The 25,309-nt window shown below is 38.8% G+C and overlaps 2 protein-coding genes across 4 annotated transcripts in view; one reads left to right on the top strand and one right to left on the bottom strand.

The window, feature by feature from the left end:
• cacna2d3a (calcium channel, voltage-dependent, alpha 2/delta subunit 3a) overlaps positions 1 to 25,309 on the bottom strand; it is a 190,267-nt gene that overhangs the window by 24,319 nt on the left and 140,639 nt on the right. For all 3 annotated transcript variants that reach the window (XM_084721164.1, XM_084721162.1, XM_084721163.1), the window contains 7 exons: positions 24,707 to 24,752; positions 24,130 to 24,227; positions 23,940 to 24,033; positions 23,076 to 23,171; positions 21,896 to 22,017; positions 20,463 to 20,540; positions 1,011 to 1,072 (listed from right to left, as the gene is read on the bottom strand). In XM_084721164.1, coding sequence (XP_084577290.1) covers positions 1,011 to 1,072; positions 20,463 to 20,540; positions 21,896 to 22,017; positions 23,076 to 23,171; positions 23,940 to 24,033; positions 24,130 to 24,227; positions 24,707 to 24,752 — 596 coding nt within the window. The remainder of the gene's footprint in view (positions 1 to 1,010; positions 1,073 to 20,462; positions 20,541 to 21,895; positions 22,018 to 23,075; positions 23,172 to 23,939; positions 24,034 to 24,129; positions 24,228 to 24,706; positions 24,753 to 25,309) is intronic.
• On the top strand, positions 6,687 to 15,412 carry lrtm1 (leucine rich repeat transmembrane protein 1). The gene is made up of 4 exons (XM_084721165.1): positions 6,687 to 7,343; positions 10,566 to 10,950; positions 11,072 to 11,277; positions 13,891 to 15,412. Exons 1-4 carry the CDS (start codon positions 7,337 to 7,339, stop codon positions 14,424 to 14,426), a joined length of 1,134 nt encoding a protein of 377 aa, XP_084577291.1. The 5' UTR covers positions 6,687 to 7,336; the 3' UTR covers positions 14,427 to 15,412.

The following is a 25,309-nucleotide window of genomic DNA, read 5'->3' as shown; positions in this document are numbered from 1 at the left end:
AACTTTCTTAAAGGAATGACTTAGTATCTTAGTAAAATAATGAGTCTTTATCTCATAATGAGTTATTTTGAGATGCTTATTTTGATATAGTTATTATAATGAGAAACCTCAAAATGTTGTCTTAGCGTCTTGAAATAATTAATTAGTATATCAAAATAATGACTTAAAATAACTAAGATACTGAGTTAATATTTTGAACACATTATTTTGATAAAGTTCCTCATTATTTGGAAATAATAACTCATTATTTAGAAATACTAACTCCTTATTTTGAGAAAAGTCATTATTCAAAGTTTCTTATTATTTTGAGATACTAACTCATGATTTTAATATACTTAAGTCATAATCTTAAAAATATTCATTATCTTGAGATAGGTACATCATTATAATTAGAAACTTTCTCAAAAACGTGACTTAAGTATATCAAAATAATGAGTTAGTATCTGAAAATAATGACTTGGGCATTGAGTTATTTACTAAGACATCATTTTGACAATGTTTCTCATAACACTGAGACACTGACTCATTACTTAGAGAAAGTTTTTCATCATTTTGAAATACTTTTTTTTTTTTTAAATTATTTTTGACAGACTTTATTTAGACAGCTGAGATAGGTTCCAGCCTCCCTGCACCACATAAAGGATAAACAGTTACAGATAATGAAATGAATGAATGAATAATGAATAACCCTTTTACTTTGAGCAAGACATTATTTAGAGAAAGTTTCTCATTATTTTGAGATACTTACTGAAAAAAAAATCTGAGGTACTTATCATTTTGAGATACTAAGTCATTATTGAGATAAAGTTACTCTTCACAATGAGTAAGAGGATTTTATTATCATCATATTGGCAGATATGGGCCATCATACATAACAAAGTGGTCATGGATATCAAAATGAGCATTTTTTCCCCTGAAGGGTGTGTGTGTGTGTGTGTGTGTGTGTGTGTGTGTGTGTGTGTGTGTGTGTGTGTGTGTGTGTGTGTGTGTGTGTGTGTGTGCATGCATACCTGTCTGCTGGCTGTCCAGAATTTCTTCTGAAAGAACTCCAGTTTCATCTGGATGCCCACAGCTGAAAGAGGGACAACACAGTCAGTGAAACGTAGCAACGGGACGTGTGTGTTCTCTGCGCACTGAAAAGTACACTGTGATCTGTATCGCAACAGACGCCAACCTACAGGCGAGAGAGAGATTATTATGAATATACACAAAGAGTCAAAGTGCATCTTTCATTAACCCCAACTGAGGGAACACATCTACATCCATCGCACCAAACCCCTGCTGGACAAAATGGGCCAAAAGAGCAATTACACTCTGCATCATATATGTGTCAGCTTATTTTTCTGGAAGGCTGTTAAGTGTATGTGTGTACATAACATTGCACTATCTGCACATGTTCACAGATGCCGCAAACCACACTCAAAATGTTGTTTCACACGATCCTAAACCAGAGCTCTCTCTCTCTGTGCCCACATGAAATCTATCCCATTCCTCCGTCTGCCTCCCTGTTGTTATCCCGACAGGCATTTCCAGAGTTGGTATACAGAGCCGCTCTCACATCCATAAGCCTCATCTCAGCAGGTCTCTAAATGCACAGATCTGACCAGAATTCCTCGCCTGGAAAAAAAACAGTCCCTGACATTAAATGTGTCAGCTTTTTTTCAGAGCTGGAAGAGGAAAGATTGACACATTCACCACAGGCTTTAACCTCCTTGCTCTCCTCCTCGTCCTCCTCTCCCTCTACCCCCTGCTACTAAGACTCCAAGGACCCTGGCTTTCTCTCAGCGGGGGTCTGCCATGCTTTTGGGATCTGTAAGTCTTTCCAGGAGCAACATTTAGAGCTTCATCCAAATGCAGAGTAGCCGCAGGTAGTAAACTAAATGGGAGAGAATGTGGCATTTGGATGGATTTAAAACTGTATTAAACTGCAGGAAGGCAAGTATATTGATTGGCCAATGTAGGCTTTTGTCGACTTACTGTATCAAGATGTTATAATAGGCCTATTATTAGATACAGTGGAAATGCAACTATTGTTATGTTGACTGTGTGAATGTATTTCACACCAAAGGAAGGAAACTGCAAAAGACTGAATGCAAGGTGTGTTATTCTTATATTTTCAAAGGGCAGAATCAGCACTGGAAGCTTTAAAACCATACACAAATGTGACTTTGCAGACGCATAATGCAAAAGACTGTGGAACAGATGCATTCATGCATTCATGTAACAAGTTCCAAAAACAGAAATGTGCCAGTGCACTGGGAAAAACAGCCCTCAGACTAGGACTGTCACAATATCAGAATTTCACAACAACGTTGTTGCAAAACAGAATTCATGATAACAATGTTGGTGTGATATTTATTAAAAAAAAAAAAAAAAAAAAAAGCTAACACTCAAGGTCATCTTTAACTTTGTTTGTTGTGCATTTTGTCTTTTTGAATTACACTCAAAATGCAAGTAAAGTTAGATGAAGAGAGACTTTGTAACCATAACTGTACCTCATTTAAGAGCATATTGCATGTTTAAGAGGCGCTTAATTATTTACTTGATATTATCATGTGTATTATTCACATAATATTAATATTTCATCTTTAAAATATCACAGTTATTGCCGGTACTGGTATATCACGACACCCCAAAATAAAGATGATAACAATGAGAGTCATGTAATTTACTGTGGACCATTTTTGTAGATGAAAACATGATGTTTTGACCCTTAAAAAAGCATCTTAGTCCAGGCTACACAGTGCCAATCAAATATTTAATTTCTAAATTGGACACCCCTCATCTGTGCATAATATAACACAGTTTGTCAATTAAATACTTGAGACATACTGTAATTAAACATTGATTCTTACATTGCACAAATGTTCATTCTGTACACACATACTCAAATACCTAATCATATTATTAGAATATAAATAATAAAACTTAACAAAGGCCTAATATAATTATCAATTAAATTGGCAGTTATTTACACAAATGATAGATTATCTGTTTATTCTTCAGTGTTTACTCTTTATTTATATAAGAAATGTTTCAGATTATACCAACAGTGTGCAAAGCTGTCATCAAAGCTAAAACTGGCTAGGTTAAAAAAAATCTCAAATATCAAAGCACAAAAAACTTGTGTAAACTTGAAAATTGTTTACAGCCTAATGCAGTATTTCAGTAAAGGCACATTTGTGTGACTTTGTTGTTTTATGATAATTTATGCAGAGAAACACAGTAATGAGTTACTGTGAGAGACAGTAAAGTGAGTGTGCAGTAGATCCAAATAAAAACAAAAATCCTTAAAGCTTGAGGCAGTAGCTTAATAAAATACAGAGCGCTTGACTGGATGTCAACATGAGAAGAGAATATTATCAGTGAGAAATATTCCATTGGTTTGCACTGCTCTCAGTGTGACTGTGCATTTGCGTGATTGTTTAAGTGCAGCAGGGTGCTGCTGTGGCCTGTTTTAGCCCCTGCCCAGAGGAACAGGTGCAGATTATCCTGTCATAAGCTTTGCCAGATCCTTTCAGCAGCCCACCATTTCTACACCCACATGGAAAACCCAGGAGGAGAGGCTAATTTAGGATGCTGGGCAACAGCAATGGAAACACACATGGTACAAAACCAGGGAGAACCGAGATCATTACGCCAATAACAAATACAGATCAAAAGCTGTGAAAACAAAGGAAACAGGGATTGAAGAGGGAAAACATATAAGGAGGTCTTTTTTTTTTCTAAGGTTATTTTTTCGGCTTTTTGCCTTTATTTAGATAGGACAGCTGAAGATATGACAGGAAAGGGGGAGAGAGAGAGGGGATGACACGCAGCAAATGTGCTGCAGCTGGGAATTGAACCGGCAGCCGCTGCAGAGGACTGATAGCCTCAACACATGGTGTGTAGGTCCCACCAACTGAGCTATAGGGGCGCCCTCTATAAGGAGGTCTATTTAAGTAGTCAGAAAAAAAATTGTGAATTCTGAAATGAGAAACCCTCTAATAATTCAAATATGTGAAAACAACTCATCTGAAACATGATGTAGTGCACTTATATGAAATTGCAAAATAAATAAGACAATATTTTAAATTTAGTTACATACACAGGTTGGCATTACCGTTCAACAAGGAAAAATAATTCATAGAGGCATAAATCCAACATGAGCAGTACAGGGGTTTGCTCTGTAAAACTGTATTAGAGGTTGAAAGTGCAGCGATGTTGGCTGCTACCTGGAAGTTGGCTCAGAACAAAAAGGACAAAATCCCAAATCTGCCTCACTAATGCTCAGGAATTTTCTGTACTACGGGGGAACATTTAATTTCCCTAGGTATGATTTAAGAACTTGGGGCTGTTTATGCCCTGAGCTGGGTTTTATAAGTCCAAAGATGAAGAGACATAAAATCCTCTCCAAATCCACCCCATCACCAATCTCCTATCAGGACAATCCCAGGCAGGGAAAGATGACAACCGCTTTAAATCCTACAGGTATTTGGAATTCTAATAAGGATTGTATAAAAATATACATCCATCAGCGCAGGGGTTCATCCGAGTGTGTGCTCATGTATGTTCTATAACAAGGGCAGGCATTAGTGTGTAGGTGTGTCTTCTTTGAGTGTGTATGCTTCAGTTCACATCCTAGTGACAGCAAAAACACCTCTGGGATGAGCATAAACTCACAAACACAGCTCTGTCTGAGAGATGAAGTGATTTGAAAATTTGGTGGTGAATTCCACAGCGGTGACACGGTGCAGGGGCGGATCATGTCAAGATGCAGAGCTACAGTCAGAAGATGAGTGGAACAGGAGGCTGTTGTTAATGGTGGCAGCAGTCTGCAAGATTTAAGCTCCAAATGATTAGGCATTTAATTGCTTTGGAGTTGAAAAAACTAGCTGATTTAAAGGGATGGTTCGGATTTTTTTAAGTGGGGTTGTATGAGGTACTTATCCACAATCAGTGTAATACCTACAGTAGATGGTAGTAGATATCTCCCAGTTTGAGAAGTAGCAGGAGTACAGGTGTAGGGAGCTAAGCAATGTAACTGCTGTAGACAGCAGGAACATGTATTTCAGTCATCTAAAAAAGGACTATATTTCCTCCATTTTACTTAGCCGTCAAACAGCCTTTTCTCTCCAGACTCAGATTTTACTTTGCAGAACATGGGAGATGCTGGTTTATCACTGCCTTAGTTGGTTAGTTTGTTTGTGTTACTGTGTGACTTCAGTGAATCCAAAGTAAACCTTTAAAACACGTCACAAACGTGTCATACAATAATGCAAACAAACTGATTGAGGCAGCGGTGGATGAGCAACTCCCATGTCCTGCAAAGTAAAATGACTTTTTTTTTTGCCAAACGGGCCAGGTTGCTATGGAGAGAATGATATTTGGCTTACATAGCGACAATTTCCCATGAAATTATTCTAATTCAAGCATTCATCTAAACGCATTGATTTTTTTGTGATCCTTTTTATTAGATGGCTTAAATACATTTTGCTGCTGACCTTGTCCATGGCATTACATCGATCAGCTTCCTACACTGATAATCCTATCGATTTTTTTTCCATTCCTTAAACTAGAGGGCGTGCTGAACACCATCTACCGTAGGTAATATACTGAGTATTGATAAGAACCTCATACAAGCCCACTTAAAAAAAATAACAACAAACGAACAAAAACAAAAACACCCCTTTAATAGAAACATAACATGTAAACCATCTTTGTAATTTGCCCTTGGAGAGTTTATGCCACATGCATTAAACGCGTCACAGGAGATGCACATGGTGATAATATATGACAATCTGTGCAGACGGAATAGCAGGGCATGTTTTTTTCCTCTCTCTTTTTTTTTTTTAGTAACTTGATGCTTAACAATTTCAGACATTGCATCATAAACACAACAGACTGTCTGCACACATCAACCATATGGGCTTTTAACAAATCCAAAGGTGTCATCACACATTTGAGGATGTATTTGCCTATGTTATCTGTACATGAACACTCAAGTGTGCAAGTGCGTGCAAGTGTGTGTGTGTGTGTGTGCGCGCAGGTGCATGCCCCTACATGTGCATTTAAAACATTTTCATGTGTGCATTAATTGCCTGAGGCTGATATCTTTGCACATTTACCACATCAAATAAACTAAATATAAGCTGTAGTCACATATTGACTTGAATTTTTACTGTATATGACAGAATGAAAATAATTGTCATGCCCTTCAGCAGAAGGAAGGATATAAATATGAATGGACAGGAGGGCAAATACAAGGGAGGGTACTACAAGCCAAGGTCAGCTCGTAAGCTTAATCATACTCATCGTTAAAAATGATTTGATCATTAATCTCTTCCTGTCTTCTCCTTTGTTCATTTTTTGCTTCTCCTTCAAGCGACCCATGAGCTCATATAAGCTTAACAGGCAATCCATTTACATGCAAAAAAAAAAACATGTATAAATTTCCTGCAACAGCTTAATATCGTGCTGTGTGCGTGTGTGCATTCGTGCATTTTGTGTTGCTGTGCTGGGGGCGTGTTCTGCCAGCCCTTCTGCCCACGGCTCATGCATAATATCATCGGAGCGTGCCACGGCAACGGGCATCCTCTGACTGTGCTCACTGTGTGTGTTGAAGTGTCTGAGTGTTTGCGTAGACACAACGCAATGCAGATCTAATTTTGTCTTGCTCGACTCGATGCCAGAGCGATAGGAGAGAACGTGAATGTCAGCGTACGTGCGTGTGATTTAGGAGGCACAGCTGTCCACTGGGAGATGACACACCGTCAAACTCACCAATACAACTGGGGACAGGAAGAGCAAAACAGAAAGGCACAAACACACACACACACACACAGAGGTCAGAGTGTTGATTTGGATTCAACAGAGGAGGAGAGATGAAATCTAATCAGGCAAGAAAAAAGGGAAAATAGAAACAAAGGCGGAAAAACAGCATGAAGAAAAATACAAGAGACAGAAAGAGCGGTTGAGAGAGAGTGAGAGAGCTACACAGAGACACAGAGAGGGAGAAGAGAGAGAGAGAGAGATAGAGGCAGAGCTCCCTAACTCCAGTGATTCCCAGACTGGCTGCCTGGCTGGCTGGCAGTAAGCTCTCTGTGCTCTGATGGGCTTTTATGGCCGTGCAGGCAGTGCTGCTGGGGATCCTGAGGGCAACACAGGTTTCTGCTGCTGATCTTGGCCTCTCTGTCTCCCACCACCTGACCAAAACAGCCTGCACAGATGAGAGTCAGGACGGCTAATCTCAATCTCACTGATGGCTAATGGATCATCAACCAATGACCATCAATAGAATCCAAAAGGGGAGCTAAAAGAAGATCGAACGCAAGCGGCCCAAGGACGACTGGCAGCTATGAGAGGTGAGAGCTCCATCACTGGGAAGAATATCAACATGAATGCATTGTTGTGTACACACGTGTATGTGTGTATTTGTATGTGCATAACTAGGTAGGCTGCCATCAGCTGCTCAGACTAGTATGTTGTGTAAACTGTTGTGTAACTGAGTATTACATTCACATGATTCCATTCAAACTTTTATGATTATAGCTGGCTGCAACCAATTTTTATTTTCATTATCAATTAATATCGATTAATGGATGTTTGGTCCATAAAATGTAGAAAAATGAAATAATGTTGATTGCTGCTTCCCAAAGCCCAAGATGTCATCCTAAAATGTCTTGTTTTGTCCCCAACCCAAAGATATTCAGTTTACTGTCATAGAGGAGTAAAGAAATCAGAAAATATTCACATATGAGAAGCTGAAATCAGAGAGATTTTTCTTAACTTTTTTTGTAATAAAATATCACTTAAAACAATGGATCCATTATCAAAATAATTTGATAGTTGATAAATAATTGATTAGTTGTTGCAGCTCTGATTAAAGCTTCACATTATCATTGCTTCTGAGCGTTTCCTGCAAATAGGCATTGACATAAGTAAGATAATTGTACATTTTTTATTTTAAAAAGTACTCAAACCAAAGAGTCAATGATCAAAATAGTTGGCGATTAATTTCATTTACTATAATAATCAATTAATTGTTGCAGCTCTAATAACAGGTATGTATTAGCATTGGTTCAGGATGTTTCCTGCTGCTAATAGGTACTGACATTGTTTAGGGAATTTTGCCAGTTTTTTTATTTAAAAAAAATACTCAAATCAATTGACTGTTTACCAAAATACTTGGTGATTTCCTGTTGTAAATAGGTACTGACATTGGTAATGAGCTGATTTAAAGTGGTAATTTGAAGTGGAGCGTGTGTGCATGTCATTACAAACGTCTCTCTGTGTGTACTTTGGACTGGAGGGACACATCAGAGCAAAAAGCCATTCTCCTGTGTTGACCTCATTCCAGAGCTGCTGTTACAAACGCTCCACTGAACTGATGCTGTTTATCTGCGTCCATGTATGCATAGTATGTATATGAGTTTGTTTATGAGTAAGTGCACACATGTGTAAGCACATGTGGTTCAAGGCATTCTGGCACACACACACACACATACTCTCATTTTACTACTAAGATGCAATTAACACAGAGCTTTGCACCACAGTGTGCTAACTCTCAACCCAGCCATGTTGTGATGGGTTTAGCTGCAGCGAGCTACATATTATCATAACAGCAACACTGCTGCTGTACCAAAGTAACACCTGAGGTTAGACCTGGGAACACCTGCTCTGAAATCACAATCCACTGCAAGAAATCCAACAACCAGGCAAAGACAAAATGATGATTATATGCTTTTCAATGGAACAAGTGTAATGTTCTGCCATGTGCAGTACTTGCAGTTGTTGTGTTGTTCTTATAATTTTAAACTGAATATATTTGTGTTATGAACAAAACTAGATATTTGAGGATGTCATCCTGGGCTTTGAAAAACACTGATCCACATTTTTCACCACATTTTGAAGACCAAACAACTAATTGATTAATCAAGAAACTGATCAACAGATTAATCAATAATGAAAATAATGGTTAGTTGCAGCTCTATTTACAGTTTGTAGTATGGTGAACAAAGTACATGCATGGATGAACTGAGTAAACAAATAAAAAGTAAAAAAAAAAACAATACGAGAGTGTTTGTTCAAAGATCAGGGAAGCAGTGGGACGATGGCATTAGTATTTTATGTGATATTGTTGGCTAATTGCTGAATTTTCCAAATATCAGATATGTGAGTTGAGTGTTGTGTGACCACAGACTATAAACAACCGCGCTGTCCCATTCAAATAAACATTCCTCAATGGATGTTTGATTATTACAGCTAATAGCTGCACAGTGTTTCCTTATATGATTGTGGAAACAAGTTCCAGTGATATGAGACTAACAGCTGCCTCATCACAAAAGCATAATTATGGCAAAGATTCTAGTGGGAAAAGCTGCCTGATACAGAAGAAAATGAGATAATTCCCATTTGAGAAAACATAAACATTCCCAATTAGGAAACCGGCTGCTGAGCTGCTCAGAAGAACATTTTAGCTGTTGTGTTTGTGGAGAGAAACACGGTGCAGCTCATCTATCTGTTCAGGATCTTTGAGTATATCTTGTGAGCTAGTTGCATGCCCAGGCTTGGGTCTGAGATTCATTTCATCAAGCCTCGAGCTAGTCCAGCCAGTGCTATAAATACTGCTGTAATGTTCCACAAGAAGTGGACATGTGAAGTCATCTCAAAGGGAATCAGACACCAAATATCTGCTGTGTATGGATTTGTGTGTGGGTGGAGAGTGGGTGAAGGGTTATGAGGCTTTGGTGAAGTCACCAAGGGCCACTGTCTAACGGAGGGTGGGAGGTGGGAGTTGGCATATTAGTAATAAGTTAACTTTCTTCTTTATCAGACAAAGAGCAGTGCTATCTGAGCAGAAACAAAGTGAACTGCAGCATTTCCCAAAGACTTCATTTCCAAACATTTATGTAACATTTCATACATTTATGCCAAACCAATCCTGGGATTTATTTGACCACTTAAATGTTTCCTGTGGCATTTATTTCCTATAGTGAAGGTGGTCATTGTAGCAACTGAAGACTGTGGTGTGAATGTATGCAACTGACCCTTCCTATGTTAGCCAGGTAATTATATATCTGATAGCTAAAGTTTGCAAACCAGTAACTAACTAGCTTGTTAATCTACATTAATCATTAGATAGAAAATTATTCAGCATTTGGCTAATATTAGCTAACTTGAAACTTGTGCTAACATGTGACTATAGCCTATATGTCCCTGGGCAACATCTTCTAACCATCTTAAAAATTTGGTTTCCTTTTCAACACAGGCAAGCCTAGCACATAGCATATCTAATTAAAGGAAAGGAGAAAGTTGAACAAGGTTCTGCTGAGTACCAAGCTTGCTCAACTGCTACTGGAGCACATAGCAAAAAGGGGCGGGACTTAGGAAGGATCAATTATGTAATGGTATCCTGGGTTTTGATGAGAGAGATCACATTTTACTCAGCCTAGGAGAAAATAATATATATATATATATATATCCTATACTGTATATGTAGCTGTACACTTTTTCAGATCTAGCTACAAATACAAAGGCATACTTTTAGATGTCTCATCCAATGTTGTGTCCCCCTGTCTCCACAGTGGTACTGGTGTGCGCCCTCCTCTCCCTCCTGTCTTTGTCACACGCCTGTCCAAAGGAGTGTAGCTGCAACAGCAACACCAAAGTAGTAGACTGCCGGGGTCGAGGCCTGTATGACATCCCCCGACGATTGCATCCGGACACCCAAGAACTGTATCTCCAAGACAACCGTATCAGGGGGCTGGGATCAATGGCTTTCCGAGAAATACCCCTCGTCCGCATTCTCGATCTGTCTAATAACTCTATAACATCTGTTTCACCAACTGCTCTGCTGGGTCTCAGGACGCTCCAGCGCCTCAGTCTGGCCTACAACAGCCTGAGAGAGCTTGACAAGCGGTTGCTTGGACCTATCCGCTCACTGTCACACCTCGACCTCTCACACAACAGGTTAAGCAACAAAACTGGAACAGATCAAATTTGTTCTCTCCGAATAATACACAATGTAAACTTGATCCCGCATTACTTATTGTATCTGATCTAATTTCCTTGTCATGTCCCTTTCCTTCAGCCTGTGGGGTATCCCTGGAGCCATGGGGGACAGTTTGAGGAACCTCAGCCACCTGGGGCTAGCACACAACAGGTTAACACGGATGGATCGCTCCCTGTTGGAGGCTCTGACCCGTCTGGACAGCCTCACACTACGAGGCAACCCCTGGAGGTGTGACTGCCAGCTCATAGGCCTCAAATTGTGGCTGGAGACCTACCTCTTTAAAGGTTAGAGCAATAGTAGCTCTAGGCCTTAGCTGAGGAAGGACTTTAACATTTCTAACATTCATAAATCACAGTGCCTTCCCTGCTGGGCATGCTGTAAAATTATGGTAATATTACATTATGGTAATCTTTAAAGGAGAAATTAGTAATATATTTACTGCACCTAATCATGATATGACCACGATATGTCATCAGCGATTAAGGAACCATGCTAAGTTGAAGTACTGGCTTCACCGACAATAACAGTACAGCCAGTATGTTCTTATTTGAATTATCTATCCTGGTCCAGAATTACTCTTTTTGTTTGCCTGTTTCACATTTATTAGAGTTAATTCATAACGGTTAATTTGAGCAATATGTTAATGGGGTCTGGCAGGAAGTATGGCAGGAAGTCACTGAACTCTAACTCTAGTGTGTGTAACAGGCAACAGGCTTAACTTTAAATCAACCGATGATTGACAGTTATAAACAGCTGATCAACCTACAGTGAAGGGCTCATCACTTTTCATATTCAAAGTATCAACATGGCTGGACTTCAAGCCTCGGAAGGAGGGGCAGGTGGAAACAACTGACTTCAACCATAGGTCATATATTAAATTGGGATCCAACCTATTTTATACACTGTCTATAGCTCCAGCTTGTTATATGGACTGTAGTACTCATTTTTGAACCCTAAAGTCTTACATATTACTTCTTTAACGCAGGAAAGTGTCCTAAAACCACTATTGAACTGGAACAGAAATGGCTACACAATATGGTGAAAGCCTCTTTTAGGGATTAAAATAGACAGACCCCAAATGGATATAATGTTTAATATTTTGTCCTTGGAGAGATTGACACAGTGGACTTAAGACCAGGCTAAAAGCTCTTTCCACTTATTAAAGATGGTGGGATGTGTATATGTTGTGTGGTGTGTAGCCGTTCTGTGTGCTATACTCATGTGGGTAATGTTAGAGTGACTATGTACAACATTTACAGTGGAGTAAAGTGTCTGAAAGTGTCTAAAGCTTAGCAAAAAAAAAGTGCCTGCAGCAATAAGAACCACCTAAATAATGTCTTGAAAGCTAAGCACTCTATGCAGCAACCACTGCAACTATGGTGGTGATCTCTAGACCCACAGATAGAGTGTACATGGGTGATTAAGAGTTAAATTGCACACCACATTATTTTCCATGCTAGACCAACCCCAGCATGCATTAGATAACAAAATAACCAGTGTACAGTGAAAGCGAAGCTCACTTAGAGTTGGCTGGCCCGCCTACATGCCTATGTTACCCTGACACATCTTTCGTCTTAAAGGCTGAAAATTCTAATTACTGCAAAACAGAACAATGGGCCCAGATACAAGGATGTGTGCTTAATAGAAAGCCAGTGGTTAATCAGGCAAGAAGAAAGGAAGCGTGTGACCGGGCACACTCAACATGAATACAGAGAGAGATGAATAATAAAGAGATTTACAGGACAAACAGGAGAGCAACTAACTCAACGCTTTCTCCAACAGACTCGGTTCATTTCGCTGCAGTGGTTGAGCTGTTAATCATATCACAACTGCTAACATGGCCCATTAAAGTAAGCCATTACACCCCAGATTAATAAATATTTAAGTAATGGGCTAGTTCAGACACAGCTATGATTATTATGATTGCATTCTCCTCTGTAGTAAGCTGCCATAAAGGAAGTGGGCAATTAACAGCAGGTAATGTACTTGCAATTAGGGCCCGAGTGATACTAGATTTTGGGGGACAATGCCAATACAATACCAATATAAAAAATTTAGGTATCAATGTACATAATAATAATATAAATATAACAAATTTTTTGCAGCGATCCCTCAAAAGCGGTAAAGGTATGTTATGGACGACATGTTTTTTACAGTTCAACAATAAATATTATTGTACAAAAGTTATCATGTCACTGAAACAGTAAATTTTCACCAGTATTTTAATATTTAAAAAAATACTAAAAAATATCTATACATTTTAAATTAATTATTATAAATTATTATAAATAAAAACACAAATAGAGCATGACTAAGTGTCACATTTGTGAAGGCCTCATTAATGCGTATGCTGCCATCCACAAAATGTTTTTTTTTTTTTCAGAGACATCCCTGCTCATTTAAGGCAATGCCAAGACACATTCTGCATGTGTTACAATAGTGCGGCTTAGTAGTAAAATAATGTCGGAACTAGACTGGCCTGCCTGTAGTCCACCTGTCTCTCTGTCTGTGTGGTGCATAATAAAGTGCAAAATAGTACAATAGAGACCCTGGACTGTCGAGCACTGGAAGTCGTATATCAAGCAAAAATGGGAAAGATTTTTGCTTTTAAAACTAAAACAATTACTGTCCTCAGTTCTCTCTATTTTGCTTGAAAAATTACTGAAATAATTAACCGATCATTAAAATAGTTGGTGACTTATTTCCATTTGATTGGCTACTCGATTAATTGTTGCAGCAGTAGACCTGTGTTGCTGTTATAGCCTAATATTGGGCCGATAACAGCTGGCCAATATATTGGTTAAACTCTTATTATTATTGTTATTATTATTATTCCTGGCCCTCAGTCTGTCTTTTACCATCCCTCTGTGTTCTATCTATCTAACTCTGATCCTAAGGTGGAGTGGTGGATGAAGTGATTTGCTCTCAGCCAGAAGAAATGAGGGACAGAGACCTGCAGAAAGTCCCCTATCAGCTCTTCCACGCCTGCATGACCACAAGCTACCATTATCTGTTTGCCAACATCCACCACCTGGAGTCTGAGAGGTTACTGCGAGGCCACACCCATGGCAACCACGCTCATCCCTCTAGCCATGCTCTCCATGTCCCCATGGCGATGGGGGAGGGTTTTGTTGGTGGTGGTGGTGGTGGGGGAGGAGGAGGAGGGGGAGGGAGTATGCCAGAGTGTGAAACTAAGCAGAGGCAGCGGCCTGTCAACTTACGCCACGCAATTGCCACAGTGATCATCACCGGCGTGGTGTGTGGGATCGTGTGTCTGATGATGCTGGCTGCAGCAGTATACGGCTGCGCCTACGCTGCTATCATGGCCAAATATCAGCGGGAGCTAAAGAAGAACGAGGAGCTGGCAGCGGCACAGGGGGCGGATCACGCCACAGCAGATGAGAAGGAACCACTGGAGAATGCTATCGCCTAGGAGACGATAACATGAACCCTGGACCTGTAAACCTGGGCCTCAACCCTTTAACCTAACCTTCTCTGGATGCCATGTACGTGTTAGTGCATGTGTGTTTGTGAGAATGAGAATCTTTATGTGTGTGTGTGTGTGTGTGTGTGTGTGAGTGTGTGAGTGTGTGAGTGAGTGAGTGAGTGAGTGTGTATGTTCACCTCCTTTCTGAGACTTGGGTAGCTAAACTCCACAGGTTTTTGACTATGCACTGATGAGAAGAGTATCTTCTGCTGTATGCGGGTTCGAGGGGCAGGCCAAAGAATCCAAAAGGATTTAATTCCATTTTGTCTGACAAATGCATATCACAGATATGAACAAAATGCTATATATTTATAATTGTGTATTTGTAGGTATAATAGTAAAGCTCTGGTATTGAAAAAAAAATGTATTTCAGAGTTTGGTTGTTGATCATTTTGAGTCTAACTTTGAGATAATTTTGAAAACTCATAGTAGGCAGCTGCAGTCAGTTAACTTATGTTCTAAGTTGTTTGTACCATTGGTGTGAGAGTGTGAGAACAAGAGTGTGTGTTTGTGTCAGTGTTTCATTTGTGCTCGAGTGTGTGGAGATGTATACTGTATGCACATATTTATAGAGAATTTAAGAGTTTGTGCCTAATAACGTGATATAGATTTGAAGACGAATATGTTTTCTTAAAGGATATTTTTCTGATGATTGCAGTGAAGATGGGAGATTCGTTGAAGCAATAATGAAACAAACTAAAACGAAAACGACAACAAAATCTGGACTCAGCCTTGTTGTTTTTCTATGACTTTACGGGTTCAAAAGTCTGAATTATCATCCTGCTGCACATCATCACACCCACACACACAAACTTCTAGATCTACAGTTTTTGAGATCAGTTGAGTCTTGTTTGTGAGTTAATGCTGATTACATAATGGTAGTCATGTCCTTCAGTATGCATTATATAAAATAAAGGGAATATTTTACCTGATTGCTGTATGTATACTGGCAACTAATTTGAGAAGGCATGCATCCTTACAACAAGAAAGTATCTTTAAAAGAGGGGTATTATGGAAAATGAGGTGTCCAATTTAGAGTGAATTCTACTGTTTAAGGGCACTTTTCTTTGTTTCACCAATTGTTTGAAGAAATTTTGCCATTTATTAGGGCTGAACAGTTAATCAAAATATGATCGAAATTGCAATATAGCCAAGTGCATTATCAAAAATCAGTGTCTCACAACACACAATTATAAATGAGACATTGTGTTGCTACAGAGTTTTCCCTGCATACTCTTAGAAATAAAGGTTCCAAAAGTGTTTTTCCTGAAGGGCTGAGGTTCAACCCATAACTATTTGCTTATGAAAAACCCTTTTTTGAAGAAAGGGTTAGTTGAGAGTTCTTTGTTGGTTCCATTAAGAACCCTTTTTATCCAAAGAACCCTTTTTGGGAGAAACAGTTTTTTCAAGGATTGTTGAAATCTTTAAAGAACTGCTTTGTCAAAGGTTCTTTACCATAATTTAAAAAGGTTCTCAGCAGAATCCCCTTGGTGGGCTCTTGTTAGCACCCTTAGAAGATGAAAAGGTTCTGAATAGAACTTACCATGGGGGATTCTGAGTAGAAGATTTACCCCATAAAAGGGTTCTCATATGGGGCTCTGGGTGCTTTTCACAGATGGTTTGAGGTATAAACCTATATGTTGGGTTCCAAGTATAACTCAACAAGGGTTCCAAAAGGAGTCTTTATAGGAGGTTCAACCAGGAACTAAAGAGGGTTCTCCAATGGGGACAAGCCAAAGAACCTTTTATGTCTCCAGTTAGCATCTAGCATCAAATCACATTCTCCAGGCACAACAAACCATGTTTGTTTGTTACAGTCCACAGAAAAAATGACCACGCGTTTATGTAAAATCATCACAATTCTTATATTTTTTCAGTGAAAATAAAATGCAAAGATGACCATTTCTACTAAAATCATGACTCATATTCTAATCAAAATAATCACAATGTGACTTTTGGAAAATGAGTACTGTCCAGCTCAAAAATCAACACAATAACTCTGTTCAGTTCTGGAAACAACATTTTTTCTGTAGCCACTCAACCTTTGTTTAAAAAAAGTAATCCCAATTTCTCAAAATAGCTGGACAGTAGCCCTCATTTAAGGTGTTACAGTGATGATCTTGAAATAAGTAGACATTGCATGGATGTTTTTGCCCCTCTAAGTTTAATGTGTTGCTGGCATAGAAACATCTTTTTTCTTTTTTTCTTCTTTTCTGGGTATGCACTTTCTGTTGAATCATTATTATGTAAAATAACCTGAACACACACCTTTCTATGAAAATACTATGGATTATACTCAACATTACTTAAATTATTTGCTGCTGGTTATGAAACAGTCTCAATTTAATACTGATGTCTCCATATGACCTACATAAGCAAACAAGACAATCAGCAAAAACACTGACTGTTTCTATAGAGTCATTCTTAATGCCTGCCACCAGGTCGGATTCTCCTGGGAATTGGATGAAATGAGTTACGCCATGCAGACTGGAGGAGCCTGTGTTTACATTTTCCCGTTTCAAGTGACAGCGAGAAGCAACTTAGCCAGTTAAAAGGAAGCAGGAGGAGATTTTTATTACGATAATTATGAATATTGTGGGGTTACGGTGGTGGAAACACTATCGCTTTTTTGTCCACAGGGGCTTCCAAAATCAACACAAAACGAAAGTTCCTTGTAACTGCTTTAAGGATATTGCCCAACCCTCTCTTTTATTTTTCTGATGGAGTTCAGTGGCACTATCACAAGGGAAGTATTACATAACACAATATCAGGTCATTGGTGAATCAGATTTCTGTCTCTTGTAATTTTAATCCATGTAGAATGCCGCAGAGTGAGTTTAAGGTATTGATAATATTAAAATTGTGGCTTGCTATGTTATTATCTATATATCGATAATTTGCCATCAGTAGTGATTTTAGCTCACTCAGTGTAGTGTTGAGGCACATGAATATACACAGATGCCTTGGGTCTTAACGCCTGACCTGAGTTTTATGGCTCTGTATATTACGGCAGCAGACTCACTGCACGTGGCTCAGGATGTGACCACAAACACTCACACACGCACACACACACAAACACAGACACGCTGGCATGCACACGTGTGCGTGTATGTACGAACACGGTAACATTGTGACTCAAGCGATGTCTGCAGGGCTCGTGGTGTGTGATGTCATCGGCCTGTCCTGTTAAGTTAGTGTATTAGCGTATTCACAAGTCTCCAGCTCAGTGGAGCGCAGGGCAGTGAAAACTGGCCCTAACCGGCCCACGCTAAATTTGCATTCTAGCCTACATCTCTCCTCCCATCTGACTCGCTTATATAAAATCATCCTTACAGACATCCCCCGATCTGACAAGCATGATCGTCATCACTGTATATCAGCATCCAGCGTAACAATAGAGTATTCATGAAACCTACTGATTAGTCATTTGGGCTGCTGCTTCACAGAGAACGATACGATCTTAAAACAATAGTGATCAAGTCGACAGGGTCAAATCATCCTGTGGGCTGGTGTAAACTGTGGGCTGCTTGTGTACCACTGCTCTGCTACAAATCTCATGCATACTCTGTGTGCATGTGTACTGTGGCACCGCACAGACTCTCCCATCTCTGTCCTTCTGCTCCAGTGGTTTCCCCCAGGCCAAGAGAACCCACAATGCACCGCTTTCATGTCAACGCATCCAGGCACCGTGAAATAATTTTCTCTTTCTCTGCCCTTTTATTTCTTCTCGTATTTTATCACTGCATTTCCAAAAGATTTTCTTCTTTTTCCTTTCTTCATTTTTTTCTTTCCTCTCTGTGTTTCCTCTGCTGGCATTAATGGCCCTCATCTGTTGACAGGAGACTTCACATAGATAATTATTAGAAGACGTTTTTAATATGAGGCACAAGCTGTGCTCCACATTGGTTCCTGCCACATATGGCATACGGGTGGTGGAAAGGATTTGAATAATCCACATACTGTACACTGTATTTGAATAGAATAACTTGCTAATTCAAGAGGTTTTCACTAAAGCTATCCACGTAAAACAGGACTTACAAAAGGCCTGCAGAGGATAAACATAAAGAAAGCTGGAGGCACCTTACTGCAACCATAGCTTGCCTAAGGAATAACACTGAACCAGAAATACAATGGGCCTGATGCATGAACATATATGCAAGCTTATCTCAACTTTGTCTTGCTTTTTTGTACGGTGGACTTGTAGAAGTGTGCCATGTTGGATTAAGCCTAACTTGAGATAACTGTGTAAATGACCAGCGTACATTCATGAGAACTGTAAATTAGCATAGTTAATTCCCCAATAATACGACATAAAGCCATACTTCCTGACCATCTGTCAGGAACTGTTTCATGAAAATGATATCAAAGAGTAAAAGGAAGAACATTACAAGTTTTGAAGACTGAACTTCTGCTTTTAATATATACATATCTAACACTATAATTTCAACAGCTTGAACAGTGGAATTAAGAGACCTGTTCAAGCCAAGTAATGAGAAAAAATAATGAGCACTGTTAATGCTGTGTCACCTGAGGGTGTCACTGAAATAAGGAAGAAATGGTTTGATATGAAAAATGGTAAAAAAACCAAAAAAAAAACATCTGACACACAACAAGGTGATCAATGACTGCAGGAGGAGGAGGGAGTCAAGGGGAAGTCTCCATCAGAATATGTACCAGCAGAGGTGATGCTGCTCTGTCAGTCATTGCATTGTAGAGAGGTTACTGCATGAGGCTCACTGTCTACCTATCTGCATATTTTAGCAAATCTGTATGTTTGTATTTTGCTTAATCTGTCTGAAGCTGTAATAAAGATTCTAATTTTTGTAAAAAGGTGCTTTCAAATTTCTTTATGTTAATAATTTTAAATGAATCTTTTTTTTTTCTATAATCTCATCCTCATCCTTACTGTACAGTACCAAAGTGAAAATACTGCAGTAGTTATATCACAAGGTCTCCCAGACATTTTCATGTCAAGAAAACCCCACAATAGATGCATGTTAAACCATGGACCCCTAATTTAACAGGATTTTGTCTTCAGGAATGTGCTCTGAGTTTTATTATTTTTTTAATGTTTAGGTTTGAAAATAATAAAGTCTTAATAGTTAAACATTGATCAAACTTCACTGATCACTATAAATTAATATCAAACAGAATGACAACCCTATTTCTTCCCTTGCTGTTTCAGCTTCCAAAAAATGTAATAAAAATATTCCTTTTGCTAGGAATCCCCTACAACCCATTCCAGGACCCTGTTGGTCCCTGGACCACAGTTTGAAAATCACTGCATTTTTTTGTTAACTAATATAACAACTAATGTAATATTACTTCACTTACATCCGGTGAGTGATACACAAACTCTGACTTGAACCCATCTTATGACTTTGAGGAGAGGTGAGTAATGAGTGATAACACAGCTTTCCTAAAGATAAAACTACATCTGCTGATAAACTATACTTCTGTACACATTTCTTCCATTTAAACTGCATTTCCTTTCCTCTGTAACTATGTTGATGGCAAACAGAACAAGGGCCGCACTTCATACCATCAACTTGCTGATTGCACCAAGTTGAATTATATGGGCGTGACATTGTGGGGCTTCTGAGTCACCGGGACGTGAGAGGAGGCCGGCCACAATGAAATCCTCCCCAGGCCGCAATATGCCTTAAATAAGCACAAAGTTGCACCAAAAGGCGTTTATGAAACTGGGTTCTATTAATATATTTCGGCAAAAATACTCTTGAATGCAAACTTCTGTCCTATGCTGCGCTCTTGCCTTTTTCGTTCTTGCAGGGGCAAGCGCACGGACAGAAAAAGCAGCACAGTCAGTATATTTGGGCAGCGAATGCTTCGACTCAAAAAGGGGAAAAGAAGTCGGGGTAGACAAGTGTGGACCAGGAAAACAGTCCACATAGCCACGTTAGGAAGAGAGTGTTGATGTAAAAGTGTGTGAGAAAAAAAAGAGCCACTTGAGTCCCCACTTACCCGCAGCTATGGGCGATTTCCTCTCATCCAGGAGCTGAATGGCAGTGCTGGCCAATACAACGCTCTTGTTTTCTGATCCTTAGCCACACACATGAAAGCACACACACAGAAAGACAACACACACACACAGAGTTCACATTAGAGTCATATCATAATTCCTTCTATTAGTTCTGAACTGACCACAGGGTGATTGGAGAGAGAAACAGCGAACATAAATACCACAGAGTACTATTTCATGGCTACAGCGAGCTGCCACAGTCCTGAGAGGAAGAGTGCATCCAAGGCGAGTCCGGCGAGTAAATAAGAGGCTTTCAGATCACTTGTATTAGCTGGCACTAATGGAAAGCCTGAGGCTGAGGACAGATGAGAACACATTCGCCCTTTGGAGGAGAAACCATCTCTCAGAGACATAGCACAAACTGCATATGCGTGAGGTGCCTCTGTGTATGTGTGTGCGTGCGTGTACGCAAGTTTTTGAGAGTGTATGTGTGTGTGTGTGTGTTCTGGCCAAGTCACTATGGAAAGGGCTGAACCTCCTCCTAACATATCTTATTTCAACCCACAGCAATCAGGCCTGTCCACAAGAACACAGCCCAGAATTAATAAGAGAGAGAGGGGAGGTAGAGATGCACGGCGAGAGAAAACGACCAAATATGGGCGAAAGAGGAAAAGAGGCAACGGAGGAAATTTGGAAAAGATCTTTCTAATAAGAGTACATATGCAGTTTTATTTGTGCATTTAGCAAAACATGAGCTTCTTTTGAACCTTATACCTATCTTACTATCTTACTATCTTATAACTCATGGCCTCTCTGTTTTCAATAAACTTCCAGACAATTGTTGGTTTGTTTCGTTATATCAGACTAGTAATGGGTACTGTGTAGAATTTAAAAAAAGTGTAAACATAATAAGTAACTTAGCCTTAAATCAGGGGTTCTCAAAATTTTGATGGCTGAATGCCAATTTAGGGAGCCAGCATAGCTTGAAAAGCTGGACAGGAAAACCCATGAAACTGTCGTAGAATTTGTGATTGGTCTCATAATGGCTCTTAACATTCAATTCCTTGAGCACTGAATTCACCTGTGTGCAGATATGGAATTTTTCTGAACCCTCCTTTTCTCCTGAACCAGAGTGTTTTTTCAGTGGTGGTTTTTCCATCTCACATCCAAAGAAAACTGACAACAGAACATAATTCCTGTGACACTCATGAGGCGCCACTAGTTGCCATGCAACCAGAAGCTTTCTATAAGTTGTCATTCCTTAGCTGACAGACACTTGTTGGGAGGGCACAGTTTCAATGCAGTGGCTGAATAGCAGACTATTCAAAATGAAAGAACTGAAATCGACCACAGATGATTCAAATAAATGCGGGCACTTCATGTCATGTTCAGGGAATGCAAAAAATGTTTCTGAGATTTGAGATCTACAACTAACCTGTGTTGAAAGGCAGAGAGTAGACAAAGGTACCAGGAACTTGTTCTGCTGCTCTCTTGTACCACAGGGGAAAGTGATCGGCGTTGAACACTCCCTCTTTGTCTTCAGCTGTCAGGAAGTCTCTTGAGGGAGACAGGAAACAGAGGTGATACAGAGGCAGCACACTCAAAACATAACATGAAGGCCTAATTTATAATGTATTAAAAACATACTTATGAGTTATTATCTGTTTATAGCACTATATAATGATAGGCACTCATAAATATTCAGAATGCTTTGTAAAGATAGCACATAAAGCATTTTATAATGACCTTTAAGGTCAAGTATCACAATACCTAATAACTGCTGGTCAATTCTCATAGTTGTACATACATAATGCAGATTGTTTTTATGTATTTATTGTATATTTAATATTTTATTCTTAATTCATGTTGAATATATGCAGATATTGTGTTCTATTTGTGTCTTTTTCTGTGTTTTTGCACTGATATCATTTGGACAATAAAGTTTATTTTTAAACTGTAAAATATCCTGCCTCTGTTAGATATCTTTGTCACATATGTTAACCACTTTTGAAGGCTCTCTACAAAAAATGTGTTATGTATATATTCTATATTTCGTATATTACATTCTGTATAAAGAATATCGGCCGCCATGTCAATTTGGAATTTTTCTTAGTCCCTAATATTGACATTGGCCAAAAAAATCCAGTATCAGTTGGGCGCTAATTCTAATCAGTGTTATGATGCACTATATTGTGATTGTAAGTGGTCATTGGGTGCTTTAAGTGAACTAATGAAATAAACCTCACCTTGCCTCTGGTGTTTCTCACTAAAGGAAAAAGGCATTGTAAAACACACAGGCTATGCTTTTAGAAATTACATATAATTAATAATAAATTCATAAATGCAGTCCTGCTATGATTCTTTTTTTTTCATTTAACCACGTAACCAGGTATGAATACTAAATATTTATGAAAGCTTATAACTATAATTATACGGTGCTATAAGCAAAGTGTTGTAACACATTATAAGTATGTTTATAATGCATTGTAAAAAGGGGTGTAATATAATGTTTTACCATAATATATTTTCACTGGGATCATAAACAAAGAAATATGTGAAGTTTATATTTCTGTATACATACATACAGACTGAATACATACACTCAGCATACTTACTGGTTTGTGAGCTCATCAGGCACCACAAACAGGTTAATCCTGGACAGGCCCGTTCTTGTGCCCAGGTAGGCGATCTCCACCCCCTTATCAGAGTTCCTGTGTTGTATAACAAATACGTACAGTCACCTGAATTTGTGCGCAGCAGTAAGTGTGCTGTCAGCAGCGGTGGAATACTCAGATCTTTTACTAAAGTTAAAGTTACAGTCTCTCAGCAAAAGTCCTGCATTCAAAATGTTATTTAAATAAAAGTATTATAAACAAAATTTACTTAAAATATCAAAAGTAAAAGTACTCACTAAGCAGAATGGCTGCTTTTACACTGTTACAGACATATAGAATTTAGATCATTACAGGATATTGCATTTTTTGTTTCCGTTTTTATCACTATCAAATACACAGAAGAGCATTTTAATATTGCACTTCATCAGTGAAGATCCATTTTTACTACGAGGTACACTATTAATATAGTACTGTAGCATATCATATAAACTGCTGTATGTTTTGTATAAAGTAACTATAAGTATAAAATTAATGTAGTGTAGTAAAAAAATACAGTATTTCCTGTGACATAAAATGAAAATAATGTCAAAAGTGTAATAAAGTACAGTACTTCAGTAAATGTACTTAGTTACATTCCACCACTGAATATCAGCATCATTAAGACAGAACAGAAGCTTTTAGCAGAGCCTTAGATTTCTGGTTATATGTTTAAGTAATTATTAGATTTTTTCTCAGTATTATCACTACTATTGCCATTTCAGTGAGTACAACTGGTCTTTAACTCAAGGATTCAATTTGTGTCGGGTCTAAAAAGAAACATTTTCAATAAGAACAAGGAAAAAGAAGAGTAGAGTGAGTACACACTCAGACTTGTTGAGAACAAGGCTCGTCCAGTAGGCCTCCAGAGGTGCAGTCACCACAGCGTCGAAGAGAACCTCCTGAATCAGCTCCTTGTCACCTAACAGGGAAAGTATATATATTTAGACAAACCAGCCACAACACATGAGTTAGCCACTGATGTTTAATTCTATGAGCAGAGGGATTATTAACTAACATTGTAGATGGGGTTCATGTCCACTTAGGTAGAGTTTGATCGCCTCTATCTGGGACAGGTAGCGGTGCTCTGGGTGCTCGTCTGTGTTGCAGTACGTCCTGTAATATAAAAGGAATGGACAATAAGGACACTGGTTATAATAAAATGAAATGCAATCATAATTGGTACCAGAAAACTGAGTTTTTTAGATGATTATCTGTCTCAGTTTGTAATCACAACACAAGCTCCATCATAAAATCCAGTGGCTTTCACTTCTTTTGCATTGCAAGACATCTCTGATGAATACAATGCGAAGTAAAACAAAAGGAGGTTTTCCCATTTACAAGCATTAGTTTGAAAAGCATTTACTGTAATTTGTTTAGATGTTGGTTCACAATCCTGGTGACCACAAGTCATCGAGTGACACAAACCATCAAATCAAAGTCCTACAGAGCTGTTGTATAACTGTTGTATTGTAGTGAGATTATAGATTTCTTTGATTGCATAATTAGGCAGTTATTGTGGATATCGGCCAATCACAATGTCATTTGAATAAGAGATGAGGCTGATAGTGTCGGCAGTGTCAGTTTACTCTTACCATTCGTCTGCCAGCGCTACATCAGGATGCTCCAAGTCATGAAGTCCTGTAACAAAATAAGAACTATATATCTCAATCCAAATAAGCAAAAGCACTCAATATGAACTCATAATAATAGGGGTAGGCATCTACATCCCAAATGCACACTCTCTTAAACACACACACCAGGGGTGAAAAATGTGTTTTCTGAATGGATGTGACAGGTCTGATTAGATCAGGAAGAGCCAAGTCATGCTCAGAGGGCTCCGCATGATGGACATGTTTAGAGAAACACACAGACACAGACACACATACACCCACACACACCACCACCACATGAATATTAACATGCATGAGGCTGGACATGAAAATAGACACACAGAGGCACACATAGGCAGACATACACACTGTCAAGACGTGGACAAGTACAACACACCTGAGGAGGCACTAAAGAAATATTTGACTTCCTGTCCAATTGTGGTTTTCAAGTTCATTATCACTATATTACTACTGTGTGTGTGTTTAAGAGTGATAGAGAGAAGTAACAAACGGTAGAAAGATTATACATAGTTAGATAATTAGCTGAGCAGTGGTGGAAGTATCATATTTATCATACTTCATACT

Source organism: Lutjanus erythropterus, chromosome 6 (assembly GCF_056507025.1).
Source record: "Lutjanus erythropterus isolate fLutEry1 chromosome 6, fLutEry1.hap2, whole genome shotgun sequence".
Lineage (NCBI taxonomy): Eukaryota > Metazoa > Chordata > Actinopteri > Lutjaniformes > Lutjanidae > Lutjanus > Lutjanus erythropterus.
Note: the sequence above shows the minus strand (reverse complement) of the source record. Positions and strands in the feature narration are given on the sequence as shown.